At 44.1% G+C, this 23,255-nt stretch overlaps 1 protein-coding gene across 2 annotated transcripts in view; it reads right to left on the bottom strand.

Moving 5' to 3' along the window:
• The window catches only part of PSIP1 (PC4 and SFRS1 interacting protein 1), a 61,699-nt gene extending 43,874 nt beyond the window's left edge, over window positions 1-17,825 (bottom strand). Inside the window, exons 1-4 of one of the 2 annotated variants that reach the window (XM_045021117.1) lie at window positions 17,662-17,825; window positions 17,092-17,249; window positions 14,508-14,584; window positions 10,803-10,941 (exon numbers count right to left, since the gene is read on the bottom strand). In XM_045021117.1, coding sequence (XP_044877052.1) covers window positions 10,803-10,941; window positions 14,508-14,584; window positions 17,092-17,163 — 288 coding nt within the window. In that variant the 5' untranslated portion in view covers window positions 17,164-17,249; window positions 17,662-17,825. The remainder of the gene's footprint in view (window positions 1-10,802; window positions 10,942-14,507; window positions 14,585-17,091; window positions 17,250-17,661) is intronic. The other variant, XM_045021116.1, reaches the window with a different exon arrangement.
• Between the last annotated feature and the right edge of the window lie 5,430 nt (window positions 17,826-23,255).

Below are 23,255 nucleotides of genomic sequence, written 5' to 3'. Positions count from 1 at the left end.
ACCGATTTCAGCGCTACTCCCCTCGTCGGGGAGGAGTACAGAAATCGGTTTAAAGAGCCCTTTATATCGATATAAAAGGCTTCGTTGTGTGGACGGGTGCAGGGTTAATTCGGTTTAACGCTGCTAAATTCGGTTTAAACGCGTAGTGTAGACCAGGCCTAAGTATAAATGCTGCCCTCTGAACATCCAAGCCAGTTTCTTCAATTGTAGCAGAGCGGCTGCTCTGCTATAGTAAGGTTAAGACTGGCTTTCTGCTTAAAACTCAACTCTGAGCTCTAAAATCCTACGGTTGCTTGGATTGCCTTGAGATTTTCATGGCCAAGAGGGGTGAAAACATTATCTAAGTTGTCTCAAAGGAGGCGTGGAATTGGTAGTTATCCAAATTTGGGGCCATTTGACCAAGGGGATCCTGAGATACAGCACTCTCAAAAAAGAAACCAGCTTTCCTTAAAGTTGACAAATTCTGCCAACCTATTTGTGCTCACAGATATAGATCAAACGAGGGCTCAGACCATTGTCCTATGATCTCAAATGCTCGAGGTTACCCCCAACAGAATTTATGGTCCTTTGAGGGAAACCAAGTTAAAATGTTATTTCAAAAAGAGTTTCCTTCTCCAGTTAGGTGCTTGCAAAGACGTTCAGGCCTGTTTGTATGATTAGTAGATTAATCTGAGCATATTCAGACAAAGGCTAACTATCTGGAAGACTACCCTTTTAATCACAGGACCTGGAAGGCTCTGAGGGAATATCACAATCCTTGAATCCAAACAGCACCCCACACACACAGCTCAAATCCAACCTAGTGCAGAAATCTGAAGTAAAAAAGCAGGTATAGTGCTCCAATCTACCTCTAGCAAAGGGGATTTTAAAGAGGGGGAGCAGATGTGATTTGAGTACAGCAGAATATTCAGAATACCTTGAACCTATTGTGAGAAAATACACCACACAAGAAAATTCTCACTGGGAAAAGTGATTAGTAGTGAAGAGTAGGTGTGAATAGGAGGAAAGGGTTTGGGGGAGGTCATGGTGATTAGAGGGAGGGTGTGACACAACTGGGAAGATGGATATGGCAGTGAATGACAGGAGGACTGGGCTGAAGAATAGAGGTAGGGGAGCCTGCCAGCCCCACATTCCCCTTCTGTGTGTGCACCACAACCTGAAGCCCCCACCCATCTATGGTGGTCTGTCCCCTGCTCACGTGAGCCAGGTTCTGGGGGTAGCTTTTCTGTGGGTATCTGAGCCATGCTCCCTACTCACTTCCTGTGATCCAGGGGTAACTGCCCACCTAGGGGTGTTTGAGCCCTGCTCCATGCCTCTACTGTGTGCCTGCCAGAATCTGGGGGCCCCTGCCCATCTATGAGAGTCTGACACTCACATCCCTGTCCTCCTCTCATGTCAGCCAGATTCGGGGTGGCAGAGCTTGCTTTTGATGGTGTCTGAGCTCCTCTCCCTACATGCATGTGAGCTGGGATCTGTAGAAGCCCTACTCTATCCCTCTGGGTGGGGAATTTAGACCAGATATGCTCAGAACAGGCATCAACAACACTGCTGAAACTAAGATGAAGAGCTGAGAATGGGTGTTTGACACACATCAGAAACTTTCCAGCCCTGGGTAGAGGGGAAGGGAACATTCACTGACTCTTGATGCCGTTCACACATCTCAGAGCTATTATTTCAGGCTGTATTCATCTCCAGTAGGTATTCTCTTTCATCTGAGAACATATCATTGAGATTAATGATAGACTCTTGGTTTCAAACTTTAAAAGTTGAAGTCTTACTCTGGTCAGAAATCTGAGAATGAACTGTAAATTATAGGGAAAAATCTACTTCCTCTGAGTTGTTCGTTTATGGGTTGTTTTTTTGTTTTTTTTTTTAAATGAGTACAGCAAAATATTCTGAAAGTGCTAAGCTTTCTGAAAAGAAAATAAATTTGTCATAGGTCTCACCCCCACTTAGAGCTGTTCGGTTCCAAAATGGGGACCTGCATGGACTCCTCTAAACTAAAATTCTAGTTTAGATCTGGTAAAAGCTGCCACCACCCAATAATGTACGTGTATTGGGACACAGTCCTTCCCCAAAATCCTTGGGGATCCCAAGAGCCCCAAATCCATGGAGTTCTTACACCTAGGAGAAATAAACCATTCCCCCCTGCTTCCTCCCCCCTCCCTTTTCCTAGGAGAGATACCGGGATCCAACTACAGAGGGATGCCGTCCTCCTCCCTCCTTCCCTTTCCCTGAGAATTCACCCAAGGAAAGATCAACCAAGTCCTTAACAGAAAAGATTTATTAAAGAATAAAAAGAAAGTAACTGTCTCTGTATTACCAGGATGCAAAAATACAGGGTCTAAACTTATCCATCTCTGGAGAGAATCCCCCCTCCTTTCTTTCTCAGTAAAAGCAATAACAGTACAGAAGTAAAGAAATTCTATAGCAAACACACAATTGCAAATGTAGAAATCAAATTATAAGACTAATCCGCCTTTCTAATTAATACTCACTATTGGATAGTAGGAACTACTCCAGGAGAACTTGGAGACATGTCTGGTCTCTCTTAGATCCAAAAAGAGAACGCAGAGCAAACAAGGAACACAGACAAAGGCTTCCCTCCACAGAGATTTGAAATTATCCTGTCCCTTGATTGGTCCTCTGGTCAGGTGTTTCTCAGGTTACTGAGCTTGTTAACCCTTTCCAGGTAAAAGAGACCTTAACCCTGATCTGTTTGTTTATGACAAAATTACATGAGTGCTCAATGGGAGGCAAGGAGTTATTGGAGTGCAGTAATGGGTGGTAATAAGGGGGAAAGGATTTGGGTCTGCAGCAAGGGTTGGGGGATAAATGGGAATAGGTGTAGGGGAGGAAGGGATTGGGATACAAGGGCTAGTAGGGGAAGTTGGGAGTTTATGAATGGAGAGGCCTGTCAGCCCTGAATTCTCCCCTTCTATGTGTGTGCTAAGAACTAGGGGAGCCCTATCCTCTGCAGGGGTCTGATCCCTCTCCCCTCTTGGGCAGCAGTTCTCAGGGGTTTGTGGCCCATTAGGGATCCATGAGATGTTTCAGGGGCTCGGCCAGCCAAGGCCGCTCAGAGCCCCCCAGGAGAAGCTTCCCCGTTGGGCTGAAGCCCAGCACCCCCCAGCCCTGTGAGACTAAAGCCCTGAGCCACCTCACCCTCCACAGGGGCAGAAGCCTTGAGCCTCCTATCCCATGGGGTTCCCAAGGCTCTTTCCCAGCCCTGCAGAACAGAAGCTCCCCATCCCCCACACAGCTGAAGCCTAGAATACTCTCCCTCCCCCACTGGGCCATGGAGTTTTTATAGCATGTTGGTGGTGGGAGGGGGCTCTGAAAGAAAAAGGTTGAGAACCCCTGTCTTTGTGTTTGAGCTCTTCTCTGCCTTTCCATGTGAGCCTGAATGGGGGGCTGGAGGGGGGCAGAAGGACATACAAAAATGTAAACATCTAAAAATCCAGAAAATAAAGAAAGATACACATCACCCCAGTGTGGGGAAGCAGTTTGGAGGAGGAGTGGACCCAGTGGACTTGGGGCATGGCTTGGAAAGCCTGGCTGAAGCAATCTAAATGTGCAGGTTGGACTACACAACCAAGGTAGCATGCAGCCCTCCAGTAAGCTGTGGCCTGTGATGTGTATGCAGAAGCATAAGGCAGATAGCAGGGAGCAAAGTCTTACACGTAAGCAGTTTCTATAGTGCCAATTAATGGCTCAATGCAGGGGTTCTCAAAGCGGGCATCGTGAGGTTTTTATGTGGGAGTGGCGAGCTGACAGCCTCCACCCCAAACCCCGCTTCACTTCCAGAATTTACAGTAGTGTTAAATATTAAAAAAAAATAATAAAGTGTTTTTCATTTATAAAGAGGGGTTGCATTCAGAAGGTTGCGGTGTGAAACGGGTCACCAATACAAAAGTTTGAGAACCACTGGCTTACTGGGATAGGAAGGGGAGTGAGGAGCTGGAAAAGGGCAAATATACTGCCCATCTATAAAAAGGGAAATAAGGACAACCCAGGGAATTACAAACCAGTCAGCTTAACTTCTGTTAATGGAGCAAATAATTAAGCAGTCAATTTGCAAACATCTAGAAGATAATAAGGTGATAAGTAACAGCCAGCATGGATTTGTCAAGAACAAATCATGTCAAACCAACCTGATAGCTTTCTTTGACAGGGTAACAAGCCTTGTGGATAGGGGGAAAAGCAGTAGACGTGGTATATCTTGAGTCTCATATGATCTTCTCATAAACAAACCAGGGAAATGCAACCTAGGCTAGATGGAGCTACTATAAGATGGGTGCATAACTGGTTGGAAAACCATTCCCAGAGAGTAGTTCTCAATGGTTCATAGTCATGCTGGAAGGACATAATGAGTGGGGTCCTGCAGGGATCAGTTCTGGGTCCAGTTCTGTTCAATATCTTCATCAGCGATTTAGATAATGGCATAGTGAGTACACTTATAAAGTTTGCGGACGATACCAAGCTGGGAGGGGTTGCAAGTGCTTTGAAGGATAGGATTAAAATTCAAAATTATCTGGACAAAGTAGAGAAATGGTCTGAAGTAAATAGGATGAAATTCAATAAGGACAAATGCAAAGTACTCCATTTAGGAAGGAAAAATCAGTTGCACACATACAAAATGAGAAATGACTGCCTTGGAAGGAGTACTGTGGAAAAGTATTGGAGGTCATAGGGGACTACAAGCTAAATATGAGTCAACAGTGTAATGCTGTTGCAAAAAAAAACACCCACGAACATCATTCTGGGATGTATTAGCAGGAGTGTTGTCAGCATGACACAAGAAGTAGTTCTTCCGCTCTACTCCATGCTAATTAGGCCTCAACTGGAGTATTGTGTCCAGTTCTGGGCGCCGCATTTCAGGAAAGAAGTGGACAAATTGGAGAGCGTCCAGAGAAGTGCAACAAAAATGATTAAAGGTCTAGAAAACATGACCTATGAGGGAAGTTTGAAAAAATTGGGTTTGTTTAGTCTGGAAAAAAGAAGACTGAGAGGGGACATGATAACAGTTTTCAAGTACGTAAAAGGTTGTTACAAGGAAGAGGAAGTAAATTTGTTTTTCTTAACCTGAGGACAGAACAAGAAGCAATGGGCTTAAATTGCAGCAATGAAGGTTTAGGTTGGACATAAGGAAAAACTTCCTAACTGTCAGGGTGGTTAAGCACTTGAATAAATTGTTTAAGGAGGTGGAATCTCCATCATTGGAGATTTTTAAGAGCAGGTTAGACAAACACATCAGGAATAGTCAAGATAATACTTAGTCCTGCCATGAGTGCAGGGGACTGGACTAGATGACCTCTCAAGGTCCCTTCCAGTCCTATCGCTCACTCACTCATGCCCATCACCCCAATCGGGGTATGGGCCGCCAACCACAGATCTCCAGAGTCCTCTATCCTGGGCCATTCGCTCTAGCTGGTTCCAGGTATAGCCCATTTTTTTGCTATCAGCCTGAAGGTCGCGTCGCCAGGTATTTCTTGGACGGCCTCTTTTCCGCTTGCCTTGGGGGTTCCACCGCAGTGCCTGTCTGGTGATGTTGGTTGGCTGCTTGCGTAGTGTATGTCCTATCCAGCCCCACCTTCTCCTTCTAATTTCTTCCTCTGCTGGGAGTTGACAGGTCCTCTCCAAGAGGTGGATGTTACTGATGGTGTCTGGCCAGCGGATCTGGAGAATCCTTCTGAGGCAGCTATTAATGAAGGTCTGGATCTTCCTGGTGGTTGTTTTGGTTGTCCTCCAGGTTTCAGCTCCATACAGTAGGACTGATTTCACGTTGGAGTTGAACAGTCGAATCTTTATTGCCAAAGACAGCTCTCTGGAGCTCCAGATGTTCTTGAGCTGTAAGAAGGCTGCTCCTGCCTTACCAATCCTTACTTTGATGGATCTACTAATGAAAAGCACTATATAAAAGCTAGCTCTTTTGATCACTACCTAGCCATGGGAGCACATCAGTTGCAAACTTAGCTGAGAACTACAACTGCCTTAATGACCATTAAACTTCCACCAACAAATATTTTTATTTAAAAAAAAAAACCCTAGGAAATTATGAGGCAAAAAACTTGATTAATGCAGAGTTAAGGTTGCCCGGTGATAGTTTGTGCCTTTCCAGAGCATCAAGTACAGCAAAATTCAAACTTCTGAAAACCAGGTAATATAGAGAGCAAATAAAGATTTATACAACATACTTTCTTGCACTCCGCCTTTTCACTCTAATGGACAGGAATTACTTCATTTGCCGTACACTCAAACACTGAGTCCACTCCCCTGACAGAATACCACATTTGTAAAATTTAACGATTTCATATATTTTTTTTAAGGCCCATTCACACTTGCACACCGGATAGTACCTAACCCTGTACTTTTTCCTATTCATCATTAAATCAACAGACTGCTTTCATGCCATGGGTATTGTCAATAGTGGTAAGAGGATCCCAGTGCCCTGCTACTGACACAATCCTGTGTTGAAATGATGGAGACTGGAATCTCAAGGTGTATATATCTCTTTCCTTTGATAAACACATGGGGAGAATCCAATGCAGATCTCCTCCTACCACAATCACAGCTCTTTCAACCTATTCCAACTTATTCCACCACCATTCAGCAGTTACACTTAACAGTGAAAACAGCTGGAATGCATGCCATTCCAATGGCTACTGACAGTTCCAGGGGGACAGAGTTAAGGTTCCAGAGGTGTTTACCTTAACTCTATTTCCTTGTTTTAAGAAGTCTGAGTTTTGCTGAATTTGATGTTCTGGAAGGGTAAGACCTATCACCTGGCAACCTGAACTCTGCATTAAGTTTTCTGCCATTTAGCATAGCACAAAGTAAAGCTTCCAGGAAAAAAAAAAAAAAGTGCTTCAGGGAAAAGTACAATAGAGACATCTCTGAACATCAAACAAATTCAACTATCATCTCTATGTGACAACTCACAGATCTGCCTCAATACTCTGTACTCATCTCCTCTGCAAACTAAAATCTCAGTCTTTCGGACATCTCTTTTTGGATGTCTGTCATCTTAAGCTCACAATGACCAAAGCAGAATGCATAATCCTCCCACCCCTTCCCAGTAAGAGTGCACACCACCACAACCAACAACCTCCCTGTCATCGATCTGTAACCTGGTGTTATTTTTTACTTGGCCCTCTAGATCCTCATATCTAAATCTTGCTGGTTTTTCCTGCTTAACATCTTTTAAGATGCTTCTTCTCCATCCACACAGCTAAAACTTCATTCACTCCCTCATCTCCTCACATCTTGACTACTGCAATATCATCTCTGGCCTTGACAAATGCAGTCTTACCCCACTTCAGCACATTGCTACAAAATCACTCTCTTGGCTGGTCACTTTGACCATATCACCTCTCTTTGCATCTCTCCCCTGGCTCCCCACTATCTCAAATACCTCAAATACAAACTACTTGTGTCTTTATTTCAAGGCCCTTCACTGCCTATCCCCACCCTCAGTATCATTGCTCATAAGCTATCAAGAGCTCCCACCTCTGTTCTGCCAATGTTTACAGCCTTCAACACCCACTTGTAACATTTTCAAACAAGTACTTTCATGCTTTCTCCTAAAGCATGGGAAGAGTGCTCCATAAACATCAAGAAAGCCACCTGATAACCCCCTTCAACTCCCTCCCTGAGATTCTCTTCTGCCAAGATGCCTACAAAAAAACCCTTAACGTTAGGCAGTTGGTGTGCTGAAACCACTGACTTCCAGCTTTGTGCCCCCTCATGAGTCTGTACCCATCTATTGTCGCTTATCTCAGATTGTCAGCTCTTTGGGGACAAAGATGTTTGTATTATAGTGTGTGCTTGTAGTAGAACGGGACCCTAGTCCTTAACTGCTTTCGGAGGTGCTACTGCAATACAAATAAATGAAAATAAAAAATTAACTCTGCGTGGTAAGTGGCTAAGTGAATATCCAATAAGATGATCTCGTCAGAGAATCAGGATAAGAAGGTAACAGCTTTTTCTTTACTAAAGATACCATCTGCCCTGGATTCTCTCTCTTGTAGAGTAAGCTAGAGCAGTGATTCTCAAACTGCGGATTGTGACCCCAAAGTGGGGCATGACCCATTTGAATGGGGTCACCAGGGCAGGCTTTAGACTTGCGGGGGCCCAAGTCCGGAGCTGAAGCCAAAGCCTGAGGGCTTCAGCCCTGAGCAACTGGGCTCAGGCTTTGGCTTCAGGCCCGGGTTGGTGGGGCTTGGGCTTTGGCTTCACCCCTGCATGGGGTCCTGTAGTAATTTTTGTTGTCAAAAAGGGGTCGCAGTGTAATGAATTTTAAGAACCGCTGAGCTAGAGGAACATCCTCAAAAGGGAGAACTGCTGCAGTGCGATGCAGAGAAGCATATATAGATCAACAGATATAAGGTACCTCTGTAAGCTCATAATGCACAGCATGCCATCCAGCTGAATAAGCCCAGAACCAGAGAAACAATAATACGCAGAAATTGATCAATAAATAATGAGCACATCCTGAAGTAAAAAACCTCTCTTTTTGTAGAGTGAAAGAATCCATCTTGCAAATGAGTTCTGGAGTATGGAGAGATCAACACAGAATTCCTCCCTGGAGGCTGAATCCAAGCAAGAGTGCTTTGTGAAAATGTGAAGGACAACATGGCAGCTTTATAAATGTCTACAATGGAAATGTGAAATCTACAAGAGACTGCAAAATCTACAGGGAGGAATACACTGCAGGAGGCTGTCCAGTTTATGAAGGTTAATCAAAGGACTATTTTGATATATCAGAGGTTGCAAACAGAGACAGTATTCTTTATCTAAAGGACAAGGTGGCAATGTGTTTCGTTTAAGGAAAAAAGGATCACAGCCAGGCCTGGCTGAAAGATCTGTGGGATGAACTTTGCTTTATAAGACATGAAATTATTGAAGTCTAAGTACTAGAATGCATATTATAATTTTATTGTATATGTAACCATTTGTTCCCTATATTTCTATTTACTATCATTTGAATCTCCCCTCTTTTTTAAAATCAACTTGTTTTTACTATATCAAACGCATCTAAGTTCTGTGTATTAAATGGAGCAGTGATCATAGGCTAATCTAGTAAATTGGAGTGTATAACTTCTTTGAGAACAGTGTATCTGTGAATATTGGGAGCGTACAGTGGAACAGGGGCTGGACACTCAAGGAGATGCTCAGAGGTTAGAGTTTGACTATTGCTAGCCTGCAGAACGACAGAGGAGCCTGCGCAGACTGAGTTGTGTTGCCCATTAATAGTGGAGTCAGGGACTGACCCATGTCAGGCACAGACAAGGCTACCTCACATTAAGGGGAGGTGGTAGTGAGGTGCCTCACAACCTGGGTACCTCCAGGAAGCATCACAATATCCCATAATAAAAAGGGTTTTTTAATTAACTAATGGGGGAGGAGAGGAAGGAGTGATTAAGAGCATCTAGCCCCATGTAATCCAGATGGCAAAGGTCTACAAAGACAGTAGCTGTCCAGTTCATCAAAGGCTAAAACAGCTATTAAAATGTACCCTGATGCACTCAGTCTTTAACACATACTCAGGAAGATGCATACAGCAGCTTTCGAACAGGGCAAGTAACGGAGTCCATACGTCCCGACTGCATCAAACTTCAGGTCTTTCCATTTGGAATTGTAGGCCTCTCAGGAAGGTTTTTTGAGATGCTAGGAAAATGTTCCACCTGCTCAAAGTGACCATACCTCTGGTCAGGAGACAATGTCAGGGAGAGTTCCTGGTTTGGCATTATCAAAGGCCAGACTCCCAGCCCATCTGCAATCATGTTGTTCTTCCTTGCTAGACATATAGAATCAAGAGATGTCTTATGGGGCAGAGCCCACTCCCACACATGCAGGGCTTCCTGATGTAGGAAGTGGCAAGCTGGTGCTTCCCTGCTTGCTTGTTTGAAAATTGATTCACAATAGTACCTAGGGGTTCCAATTATGGCTCAGGCTTCACTGTCCTAGCCACTGTCTACACAAACAGAAGATGGTGCCTGCTCTCACAGCTTACAAGTGATATATCTGGATATAAAGTAACCCTGCGTGGGCTTCCAATCCCAGCCTAGTCACAATTTGGACAGCAGAAATTTGTACAGAAGTCAAGAGAAGAGGAATCTCTGACACATACAAGGGACTGTATCAGTAGGCTTATGTGATGGCTTTTGGAAGAGAGGCAGGGATAAAAGAGAGATGCCACATTGCTCCCAGCCCCTGGAGCAGGACAGCACAAGATAATAAGGTAAAGGAAAACATGTGCCAAGAGATCACTTGTTGAAATGTTAAGATAATATCTGTAGAGCAAAAGTGCTTGGGCATAAAAATTGAATTATGTAAATGGAAAGAAGGCCAGTAAGCTAAGGTTCCATCAGATCACTGACGATACCATGAAGCTTAATTCTTAAAAATTAATAAATTTAGAAGCTGAGACCTGCAATGTTAACCTGAAAACAATCACAAGAAAACTTGTTCAACATAATGATTTCTGCGATACCCATGAAACCATTACCAGGACTGCTTCTAAAATTCGCCACAGTAAACTGACATCACTGATCATACCAAAAAATTTCCTCACTCCTACTTATTACTGAAAGCCTTAAAGACCAATTCTAAACTACAACATTACTGTCAGTCTGATCTGCCATTGAATGAAATTGAGCCATGATTTAGCTCAGATGACATAGGTGGGATAACACTCTACTTTTTCACAACAGCAGGACAATGCAAGGTATTTGACCAAATTGATTAGAACACCAATAATGCTTACAAGTTTGTTAGCAATGCATACAAAGATCATTTACCTGTTGATGAGAGAATTTTACTTTGGGGTTGTTGTCAATTTCCCATAATCCTTCATTAAAGCCTTTTCTTTTATTTGGTTTACCGTATTTATCTTTATTTTCAGAATATGGGAATATGTCCTTTGGTCCCAAAAATGCCCTGTAAGAAGTGAAAAAGAAAAAATTAACAGGTAATTTTTTCTACTCCAACAATTTGTTTTAAATTCTTAATATTGTCATATGAGAGAGAGAGAGAGAGAGAGAGAGAGAGAGAGAGAAACTAGATATGTATAAACCAAACTCAGTACTTAAGTATCTGAAGTGATGGAAGCAGTAAGGAAGTAAAGAAAAAGAAAATAGAGGGAACAGTCCTTAAATCTTGAAAATGTCTTCAGATAGTTTCCTTAGCCTGAAGCCATAATCTCCTATACTATCTTGCAGCAATAAGACGTTTCTGCTCTAAGAAAATGTAATTAAAGACTCATGATATTTAAGATGCATATACTGCTTTCAGTGTATTCTGTTGTAGTTGCCTTAATTATATTACACAGACAGTCCATATGCAGTTTCCACTGTCTGTATACATTTTGCACTAGTACAACCCTCTTTCAGTACAAAGAGGCACACAAAAATTTTAATTTGTGCTAACTTAAAATAAAAAAAAAAAATGTTCTCAACACCTGTGCCTTTAGTGCATAATACATAAGAATAGGAATCTTATCTAGGAAAATCAAAATGAAAAAACAGGTTGCAAGATCATTATACTTTTAAAAAGTGTGAAAAGCATTTTTTACTTTTAAATGATAGTAGCTAAGAAAAGTCAGAGTATGGGGCTATAAAAAGATACACGTTATCTGATGTACTCATATCCTGGCCAGACAGTAAACTTTTCTACTTTAGATATCCAGAAATACTTACTCATAGATTTTACCCAAACCAATAGTGATTTCCTTAATTAGCAGCTGAATGTTAAAAAAAAAAAAAAGAGTAAGAAGCAGTTTTTTGGTTGTTTTTTGGTTGTTTGTTTGTTGCTGGAGAGACCAAAAAGAATCAGTATTTCCTCACTATCTACCTCCCAATATTTGTTGTTTTAAAATAATTTTTTTCAGTCATGTAGCTTTTTGTTATCTCTAAGAACTGGTCTCCCCAGAGTTAACCAGCAAATACAAAGGGCATTAGAAGTAGCCTCTTCAGAGGTAGACATCAAATATAAAGGGCATTATTGGTGCTTCAGATGCACAACTACATCTCCTTTTCCTTTTAGTATATTTCCTGTTACATCAAAATCAGAGTATCTACAGTGTTCCTTTTTCCAAAGGGGACCTGGGAGAATAAGATTTAAAAATAAGTACTCAATACTAGTATTTCACTTGACACTGAAGAACACCAAGACACAGTAAACTTCTCTTTGTATTCCTAGGTTTCCATGTTAGAATTTCATAATGCCAATGAATGTGTTCATAATAGCACAATTTAAGAACTCAGTGGTATTTTCTCATGTTCAAACCTGTGCCTACAACCCGCTCAGTTCAAAGTATAAACCCAAGACTCAATCACTTAAAACAAGGCGATTTCTTTTTTTTTTTTAAATGAAGCAGTGGTTCATACCAAGGTTCAATACATAAATTCCAATAAGCTCCACTTTCTCTCTTTTCCACCATCTACGGGCAAGTCTCATCTTACACGGGGGTTCCGTTCCACGGTTAGCGTGTAAAGCGAAAACCGCATATAGTCAAAATTACATTGAGTTGAATGGCAGGCAGAATCACCTGCACTACAGGTACAGTATTAAAATTGTTATTTTTCTCTTTTTGTTTTTTTGTTTTTGCCAACCGCGTAAAGCTGAAATCGAGCATGTTAAATGTGCGTAAGATGCGACAGACCTGTATAACAAGATCTCTTTGACACGGATGTCCTACTCATCTAGGTCAGTGGTTCTCAAAGCTGGTCCGCCGCTTGTACAGGGAAAGCCCCTGGTGGGCTGGGCCAGTTTGTTTACCTGCCATGTCTGCAGATTCGGCCAATCGCAGTTCCCACTGGCCGCGGTTCGCCACTCCAGGCGAATGGAGGCTGTGGGAAGGACCGCCAGCACATCCCTCGGCCTGTGCCACTTCCCGCAGCTCCCATTGGCCTGGAGCCATACTGGTGGGTCTACTCTTTCTTATGTTTATTCGACACCCTCTGCCTATAATATAGGCAGAGATGCAATAAGAAGGAAGAAAACAGACCAAGCAGTATCAGAGTTGCACTTGCCACTAATTAAATGTTCAGGAGTAGGAATGAAGAACTCTGGGTTAGGAATAAAGGTTAGAAGGAGAGAAATGGTGGGGAGAAGGGAAACATATTGCACACTGCAACACTGTAAGGTATGAGAGCATATGAGAAATTTGTAATAATGTAACAGTGAATTTACCATACTACCAAACATAGCGTTGACCATATTTTAATTTTGTAACAGAATTTTTTTTTAAAAGGCGCCTAAATTAGGAGCCTAAATCACATTTTAAAATGGAACTTTTGCTTTTGAAAATTTTGCCCAAGATCTTTGAATGTTATTTATGTAGGCTCATGCAAATTTCTTACTGCTCTACACGTGATCTGTGTCCCTAGAATCAGTATGCAGGTGCATTCTGGAATACTAATGAAAAGCAGCAAGTGGTGGAATCAAGAACAGCATTTCATCAGTGTGGGAAGGAACAGATGGGTGGTATTCTTATTCATATTGCTGTAGTGCCAAAACAAACCAAAAAGGGTTGGGCTCCATTGTATAGAACTTAGCTCACACAGATAGGAAGACATGGTCCCTGCCCTGAAGAGCTTTCAATCAAATTTAAGGCAAGATACAATAAGCGTAAACAAACCTGATCCTGCAGAGAGCTGTGAGGGAGGATAGGATAGTGATAGGAATTGGATAAAATGAACCAAATATACACACAACATATCAGTTCTAACATTTTTTTTTAAATGAGTATAAAGTGGAAACCAAGTGGGGATTGCTGCCATTTTTGTTTATTTAGATCCTATAATTTAAGCATTACAATTTTCTTTTCTTCCCTAACAAAATAAAGAACGAGGATGACCAAGGCCAAAATTAATACTATAGTTCAGCAATTCTCAAACTGTGGATTGGGATCCCAAAGTGGGTCATGACCCTATTTTAATGGGGATGCCGGGGCTGGCCTGGCTAAGACTTGCTGGGGCCCAGGGCCAAACCCCAAGGGCTTCAGCCCTGGATGACAGGTCTCAGGTTACAGGCCCCCTGCCTGGGACTAAAGCCCTTGGGCTTTGGCCCTCCTGCCTGGGGAGGTGGGCCTTGGGCAGGCTCAGGCTTCAGTTACCCCTCCGGGGATCCTGTAGTAATTTTTGTTGTCAGAAGGGGGTCATATTGCAATGAAGTTTGAGAACCCCCGCTATAGTTTAAAAAAAGGGGGGGGGGGAAGCAGTCACTCAAGTCATAATAACTCTGTTTTTATTGACTAGGAAAAGAGCTCCCTGACATCTTATGGAATGGTTACAGTCGACAGCTCCCCTCAGTATTTCATGGTAGATGTGAAAACCAAGCAGACTTATTTTAAGCTGCCTATCTTTTTGATAAAGTTTAGGTGAGGAAAATTTTGCCTATCTCTGAATATCATTTGTGAATGCCTCACATACAGGTAGGCTGTGAAATTACTGTTAAGAAATTCTGCAATGAAAGTGATGTGCTCTTTAGTCTAAATAACTTACGTCTCATGTGTTCCAAAAAAGAAAATAGGCATTTTATTTGTAGGAGGTTTCACTGCTCCATCAGGAACTTCATCCACCTAAGGGAAAAAAATTACATTATGATAAAATATTTAGTAACAACCAAAAACAGTGTGGGGGGGGCATTTAAAAATATCATTAAATCTGAAAAAACACAAATGCTGCAATTTTTTTTTAATCATACAGAAATCTCAAAGATATGTTTCTTACAATGTAACAGAATGCAGATATCAAGTATGACTTTCAGATTGATGTTAGCAATCCTTGTATCAGAGGTTCTCAAACTGTGGTCCGCAGACTGAGCTCCCTTCAGGTGGTCCACGGATAGTTCCCTCTAAGGTGCGCGCCTGGGCAGCCGCACACAAGAGAATGAAGAGCCACCCACCTAATTAGTGGAACCGTGCAGGCGTGGATCCACTAATTAGGTGCCTGGACCCTGGAGAAGACACATGTAAGGTGAGGTGGTGGCCTTGGGGGCAATAGGGGGCTAGGTGGGAGGGGCCAGTAGGGTGAAAAGAGGGTGTAGGGGGGAATTTGGGACATGCAGGGCTGTGGCAGCCAGAGAAAGAGGTGACTTTCCCCAGCTCCAGGGCTGCGGCTGCTGGGGAGAGACAGCCCTCCTTCCCAGCCCAGCTCTGTGGCTGCTGTGGTAGGGGAGAGACCGCCCCCCCTCCTTCCCAGCCTGAGCTCGGGGGCTGCTGCAGCTGGGGAAGAGACCCCCCTCCTTCCTAGTCCCAGCTCTGGGCAGGGGCGGCTCCAGGCCCCAGCACGCCAAACGCGTGCTTGGGGCGGCAAGCCACTGGGGGCACTCTGCCAGTCACCGCGAGGGCGGCAGGCAGGTTGCCTTCGGCGGCATGCCTGCGGAGGGTCCGCTGGTCCCGCGGCTTCGGAGCTGCGGGACCAGCGGACCCTCCGCAGGCAAGCCGCCGAAGGCAGCCTGCCTGCCGTGCTTGGGGCGGCAAAATGCCTAGAGCCACCCCTGGCTCTGGGGCTGCCACGGCAGGGGAGAGAGGGCACATCCAACGCATTAGAAAGGTAAGACTACTAATATTATGAGTTGTGTACTTTTATTTGTAGAACAAAAAATATATATATTAAGGTTTTTTTCATATAACACTTTTATCCAAAGCGCTTTATAATAGTTAGCTAACAGTACAAACGACTTTTGGAAAGATCATTAAATGGTCCATCGAGACTCTCAGCAATTTTCAAGTGGTCCATGGAAAAAAAAGTTTGAGAACCACTGCCTTATATATCAAAAAGTCCAATAAATGTCAATATACTTCAAAATTAGCGTGTGCTTAAAAAAAGTACACACTATGGTAAGTAGTATTATTGGCTCCCTCAGACACAGTATCTGCTCTTCCATCTGCCAACTCTTCCACAACCATAGCAATGCTTCTCACCCCATTGAACTGATGACTTGCACTAGCACAATGCATTACATTTAAGAATGAGATAGGACACTAAAAAAAATCCTTTACAGTTCTTAATCCAGCACTACATAAATATAAATTGTACACTAATCTTTCATCTGTAATCTCAAAACCACCAACTGAAGTATGGCAGTCTCAAAAACTTCCATCCTTTTAAAGGCTCCTATTAAGGCTGGTGGAGAAAGCAGACTGGCTTACTGTTCAACAGTGAACAGAATACTTAGTGGTAATGTTGCTCCAGCAGGTTTCAGAGCATAACGCATACCTTCACAGCAGTATTTTTTGTCAAATAAGGCCCCAGCTATTTGGGAGGAGTACTTGGTGTCATCCAGGCCCTTGCATACTCCCACAACTTGTTACACTACCATACTGTAAAAGCAGCAAAGAGTTCTGTGGCACCTTATAAACTAACAGACGTACTGGAGCATGAGCTTTCGTGGGTGAATACCCACTTCGTCGGATGCATGTACCATACTATAGTCTTCATTACTAACGTCTAACTTGAGGGTCACCTACTTAATACAACAATGCAGTGCCACTTGATCACAATAAAATGGTAAAAAATTGAATACTTTGTTTTGTCTGTAAATATCTGCACTCTTTCCACCCCCAAAAAATGCTATGTAGAAAAAGTTTTAGATGACTGAATGTAACACTGAAGGAAGTTCACTAAGAGATGTTTGCTGCTTCAACATCCTCTCTCAGTAAACTCAATTTAAAAAATTGGTGTATCATAGAAAATCTCCCATTGGACTTTGGCAAAAAGTCACAGAAAGCTAGAGAAACTAATGAGAGCTGATGAAAATACTGCCATGTATGTTACAAGTAGAGAACACCCCGGGGGGAGAGCCGGGAACAGAGTAAAAACCACAAGAGAGCCAGTTACTTCCAGCAGCACCCCCAGGCCGGCCCCTCCACATGAGGGAAACCTGCTCATGTGCCGTATACATCTACAGATACACACCCGTTAATGTGGGAAACAAAAACTGCACCACACAATCCCCCACCCCAAGACTAACGTTTATCTGCCCTGGAGCGATGGACTGAAATGAGGATGGAGGGACACGTAGGGAAATGGAGAGGAGGAGGACGCGCAGGTGAGAGGAGAAGGCGGCGGCGGGGGGCCTTACCCTGGCTGGCCAATGGGGATAACCTTTCATCTTGGCAAAGATCAAGTCTCCGGGTTTGAAATCTCGGCTCATGTTTTCCGACCGATGTGGCGGTGGCGGCGGCGGCTGCTGCTGCTGAGGCGAATGGCAGAAGCGCTCCCAGCCGCGCTGAGATCCCGCTGCAGAGGTGGACAAGGCGAGTCAAGGGAGCTGGGTCTCCCCTCAGGGCAGCCCCGCACCCCGGCTGGGGGCGGGGGGCTCATAGGAAAACAAACCCTCTCCCCCACCACATCCCGCCTGCCCCCTCCCCTGTGCGCGCAGCCCCCCTCCCTTCCAGTGCGCGCGCCCACCTCCCCATGCGCGCAGCCCCCCGCCCCCGCCTCGCGCGCAGGCTCCTTCCCGTGCGCATCGCCCCCCTCCCCTCACCGGCTTCGCCTCCGCGCAGCCCTCCCCTAGTCACCCCGCCACCCCCCTCTCCGGCTGCCCCAGGCCAGCGCTGCTCCCGTCCCCGCGCGCGCAGAGGAAAATCCGCCTCCATCTCACCCGCCGAGCTGGGGAGCCGCCGCGAAACGGCCGCCCGCGCCCTCTTACCTGGCGCGGCCCCGCAGCCCGCTTCCTCCAGCCCACAGCGGCCGCCGCGCTGCCTCCCGCCAGCCCGGCCCGCACCACTTCACACGGGCCGGAGGGGGCGCGGAGCCCTCAGATCTCTTGGGCGGGGAGGGGAAAACGACAGAATTGGTTCAACCCTACCCGTGCGAGAGAGCCGGGGGAAGCACGAGCCCAACCACCTCCCCCGGGAACGGGCCCCGACAAGCGAGGCGGCGGGGATTGGGAGACGCTCACGCACCTACCGCCCCCTCCCCACGGACGTGGAATGGTGCGCTCCTCCCGCGGCGGCGGCGGCGGCTGCTGCTGCTAGGTAGGGAGGCGGGGCTTGGGTGTCTGGTGCTGCTGCAGCTCGCACACTGACTGGAGGAAGGGGAGGGGGAAGCGGGGTATCTGATGCTGCTGCTGCTGCTCACTGGGGAGGGTGGTCTGGTCCCTGAGGTACAGGGAGCTGCTGGCACAGGTAAGGCAGCAGGCTCCAGGCTCTGCAAGGCTAGTCCTGAAAACTGCCCTCGTGCAGATCCTGTACCGTGCCTGAGCACCTCTTATGTAAGAAGGCAGCCTTGGCACACGCAGTGAATGACAAAACTACATGACCCAAGGGCTGGTGGTAGGAGCCAGGGCCCTCTCTTGGGCTATCTCATAGCAGAGCCCCTCTTTCCCAATCAAGTCATTTATGCTATTTAAATCATAAACTATTAAAAGCAGCTCGGGTACTAAGCAATTCAGCGGATTTTATTTTAGGAATGGCTCGCACACAGTATGGGACATAAAGATACCACATGCTGCAGATAAACCCAAAGTCATCTGCAAATATAACAGCCTGTCGAATAATCGGAGTTCACTCACGCAATGAACTCAAAATTAATCATGATTTAAAAAATCACAATTAATCACAGTTTTAATCATACTGTTAACCAATAGACTACTAATTGAAATTTCTTAAATATTTTTGGATGATTTTCAAATATATGGATTTCAATTACAACACAGAATACAAAGTGTACACTGATCACTTTATATTATTATTTTTATGACAAATATTTGCACTGTAAAAATGATAAAAGAAATAATAATTTTCAGTTCACCTCATACAAGTACTTTACCACAATCTCTTTATTGTTAAAGTATAACTTACCAATGTTGGATTTTTTTTTGTTACATAACTGCACTCAAAACCAAAACAATGTAAAACTTTAGAACCTACAAGTCCACTCAGTCCTACTTCTTGTTCAGCCAATCGCTAAGACAAACAAGTTTGTCTACATTTATGTGAGATGATGCTGCCCACTTCTTATTTATGTCACCAGACACTGAGAACACGTGTTTGCATGGGACTTTTGTAGCTGGCATTACAAGGTATTTATATGCCAGATACGCTACACATTTGTACGCTTCATGCTTTGGCCACCATTCCATAGGACATGCTTCCATGCTGATGACACTTGTTAAAAAAAGTAATGCCTTAGTTAAATTTGTGACAACTCCTTGGGGGAGAATTGTGTGTCTCTGGCCCTGTTTTTACTCACATTCTGCCATATATTTCATGTTATAGTAGTCTCAGATCATGACTCAGCAGGTGTTGTTCATTTTAAGAACACTTTTGCTGCAGATTTGACAATATGCAAAGGTTTTGACCCAAGGTTTAAGAATCTGAAGTGTCTTCCAAAATTTGAGAGGGATGAGGTGCGGAGCATGCTTTCAGAAGTCTTAAAAGAGCAACACTCCAATGCAGAAACTACAGAACGTGAACCACCAAAAAGGAAAATGAACCTTCTGCTGGTGGCATCTGACTCAGAGGATGAAAATGAACATACATTGGTCCACACTGCTTTGGATTGTTATCGAGCAGAACCTGTCATCAGCATGGACACGTCTTCTGGAATGCTGGTTGAAGCATGAAGGCACATATGAATAAGTAGTGCATCTGGCATGTAAATATCTTGCAACGTCAGCTACGACAGTGCCAAGTGAATGCCTGTTCTCACTTTCAGGTAACAATGTGAACAAGAAGTGGACAGCATTATCTCCTGCAAATGTAAACAAACTTGTTTTTCTGAGCAATTTGGCTGAACAAAAAATAAGACTGAGTGGACTTGTAGGATCTAGTTTTACATTGTTTTATTTTTAAATGCAGGGTCTTTTTTGTACATAATTCTACATTTGTAAGTTCAACTTTCATGATAAAGAGATTGCAGTACAGTACTAGTATTAGGTGAATTGAAAAATATTATTTATTTTTTTACAGTACAAATATTTGTAATAAAAATAAACTGAGCACTGTACATTTTGTATTTTGTATTGTAATTGAAATCAATATATTTGAAAATGTAGAAAACATCCAAAAATATTTAAATAAATGGCATTATTGTTTAACAGTGCAATTAATTGCATGATTAATCACAATTTTTTTAATTGCATGATTAATTGCAATTGATTTTTTAAATCACTTAGCCCTAAATATAACATTTAGGAGACAGGTGTGAGGGCATTCCATTATGCTTGGATGTTTGGCACTCTGCACTCAGTTACAATTCTGGGCCTGATTTCCAATAGGTCCTTAAGTGAGCAAGTATGTAGACTTATAGATGTGCTTGCTAACACTTTAGATTCTCATGCATATAGCTAGGAAGATAATGTGGAAGTTACATCCATTAGGTCCACACCTTTGAATGCTTCCTACTTTTTTTTTACAGCATGTCTCTATACTCCATTATCTAACAATCAAGATCAGTTGGTTCAGGAGCCACATTATATGCATTGTCTGGTAGGAGCCATGTGAAATGCTATACCAGAACAAAGTAATGTTCTTCCAGACCAGTGTTGTGTCTGATCGTGACTGATACCAGGTGCTCCAGAAAAAAATGCAGAATCTACATAGTTTAAACAAACAAAGGTGGAAGAATTAAGGTGTCATATTCAATCTTGACTTTAGAATCACCTGATACTTGAACGTTTAACTCTTCAGCTTTAACATTCACATAATAAGACGTTGCACTTTTCATAGCACTCAAAGTGCTACTCCTGGGGGAATTCTGCACCACTGCATGTGCACAGAATTCATGTCCCCTGCAGATTTCTTTGCTTCCCTGCAGAAAAAGGACTTTCTGACAGAGAAGCAAAGAGAAGCTGCAAGAGGAGTCACACACCACTCCCTAGCTCTGCAGGTACATCATTTCAAGCAGCCAGTTGAGAGGTAAACCACTGCAGGGCTTGCAACACCCCAGCCAGTGGCTCCTACCTTGAGCCGGGATCAGCTGCTAGTCCTGGCTGGGCTGGAGGAAGGAGAGGACGGAACTGCCTCTTCCCCAGCAAGGAGTGGATGGGGCTGTGTCAGACCCACTCTCAGAAACCTCCCTCAGCTGCAGGAAGCTCAGCATCCTCCCCTGCTTCCTGCCTCCATTGCTCCTCAGCTGCAGAGCGAGGGGTCACTGTACAGGGAGCTGTCCCCACATCCTCCTCTTCACATCTGAAGACACCCTCGACAGTCATACACACAAAAGAACATTAAGGTTGCAAAATCAAGCACTGAAAAGCTAGGAAATGTCAGAATTTAAGGTTGCCGGTGAAACCTTAATTTGGCCTTTCTGAACATATAACTTAATATAGTCTCCTTGCTGGGCCAGCCAGTCCAATTCCTGCCCCTCCCTGTCCCAGCTTTCCTCTCCCCACTACAAGCCTCACAATTCCAATCCCCCATGTCCCAGATTCCTTATCCCAATCAAATTCCCCAGCTCCATCTTTCATCTCCTCTGGAATTTTGAACAAGGCAGTTTGCTCCTCCATGCTGCCTAGGCCCGGCTGTGGAGGCATTGACAGCACAGGAGAGAAAGGATCCCTGTTCTCAGTTCTGGTGCCCAGATCCAGCCGGGTCCACAGCAGCCCAGAACTACAAGTGCAGGAAAGTCCTTCTCTCATGCAACAGCAATTTCAGGGATTTTTAGCTCTTAGGCCCTAGAAAGACTACTGAGCATGTTAATAAGTTCACTTTTTAGTTTTGATATCATGCTTTTGGGGTCTTTAGAACAGTGGTTCTCAACTTGCGGCCCGCATGCAGCCCAATTAGCACACAGTGGGGGTCCAGCTCAGCAATGTGCTAAAGGTTCCAGGCTCTCAGTTGCCCTGATGTTGCAGTGGGCTCCAGACTGCCGGCCTCTCTGCACTGCGGGGTCCGGGTTGCTGCCCGGCCCCACACAACAGGCTCGAGATCCAGGCTGCTGTCCAGCCTCACACAACAGGCTTGGGGTTCGGGCTGCTGGCTGGCCCCCGAACAGTGGGGTCCAGGGTTGCGGCGGAGATTGGGGGCGGGGTCCTGGCTGCCCCACAGCCCTGCACAACAGGGTCCAGGGTCAGGGTCCCTTCCCCCCACCCGGCTTTCTGCTCCTGGCCCCGCTCTGTGGAGAGGTCTCTGGGTAGAGGGCACTGGGCATACGGGTTTGTAGGGGGCACTGTGGTTCTCAACCTGCAGCCCAGATAACACTTTGTGAGCCGCATATGCGGTCCACAATGATAAATAGGTTGAGAATCACTGCTGTAGAGAACATTACCGCTTTCTCAGTCTTTGGAAGTAGTCTTTTGAAATCTGTCATCTCTTAGAAATTTGAATTGTAGGACTTTTTCTCTACAACCTTGCATCTTGTGTAGTGGTTCATAGCTGTGCAAATTTAGCACAGAGTGGGTGTAAATTTTTTCTTTTATTTCTGACTAAAAAACTGACTAGACATATTCCAGCTGCAGGCAAAGTGTCTTCAAAAGAGGTCAAAAACCGAGTTACTTTAAATGTGAAAACATCAAATACTTCTTGGCATCTGAAAGGATTAAAGAATTTGGTTTTGTTTGTGAACAGGCTCACAATTTTGTTGTGAGTTAAAACTGGTAAGCCATTCAAAATGTGTCCAGCTATTATGCCTAGAGTATGATATTTATGCATTCTTAGGTAAATAAAATAAAAAGACAAATAAACCAAACACATTACAACATTATTCTAATATAGCCAGAGTTAACAGTTCCATATACGGTACTATACTAAGACAGATAGATGATATAGCCCACAAGGCAATTATCATATTTTAAACTTCTATGTGCACTATAAAAAACTCTGTAAAGAGCACATGCCCCAAAAGAAAATTAATATTGCAATTCAGCATTCATTATAAACTTATTTTTATTTGATTCCATCTTTCTCAAGGAAATCTCTGGGCTGAAGGCTGAAGCATTCCTCGAACCAGCACAGCAAGCTCCTGCAAAGGGCTTTTCTACAGGGAAATGCCCCTCCCCCGCCCGCCCCCATTATACAGTTATACTAAATTGAAAGACATTGGGATTGTAGCTATTCTCCATATCTTGAGGGGTGGAATGGTATGGGAATTGTCTATCCTTTGAAGTCAGGAGAGCATAACGTGTCTCCCAGTATCCTGTGTTCACAACAGGCTACTTGCATGGGGTTAAGCTGGTGTGTTACATGTAAGGCTAAGATTTTGTCATGGATATTTTTAGTAAAGGTCACGGACAGGTCATGGGCAAAAAAGAAAATTTAACGGGAAGCCGTGATCTGTCCCTGACTTTTGCTAAACATATGC

The sequence above is a fragment of the Mauremys mutica genome, chromosome 6 (assembly GCF_020497125.1).
Source record: "Mauremys mutica isolate MM-2020 ecotype Southern chromosome 6, ASM2049712v1, whole genome shotgun sequence".
NCBI classification, from domain to species: domain Eukaryota; kingdom Metazoa; phylum Chordata; order Testudines; family Geoemydidae; genus Mauremys; species Mauremys mutica.
Note: the sequence above shows the minus strand (reverse complement) of the source record. Positions and strands in the feature narration are given on the sequence as shown.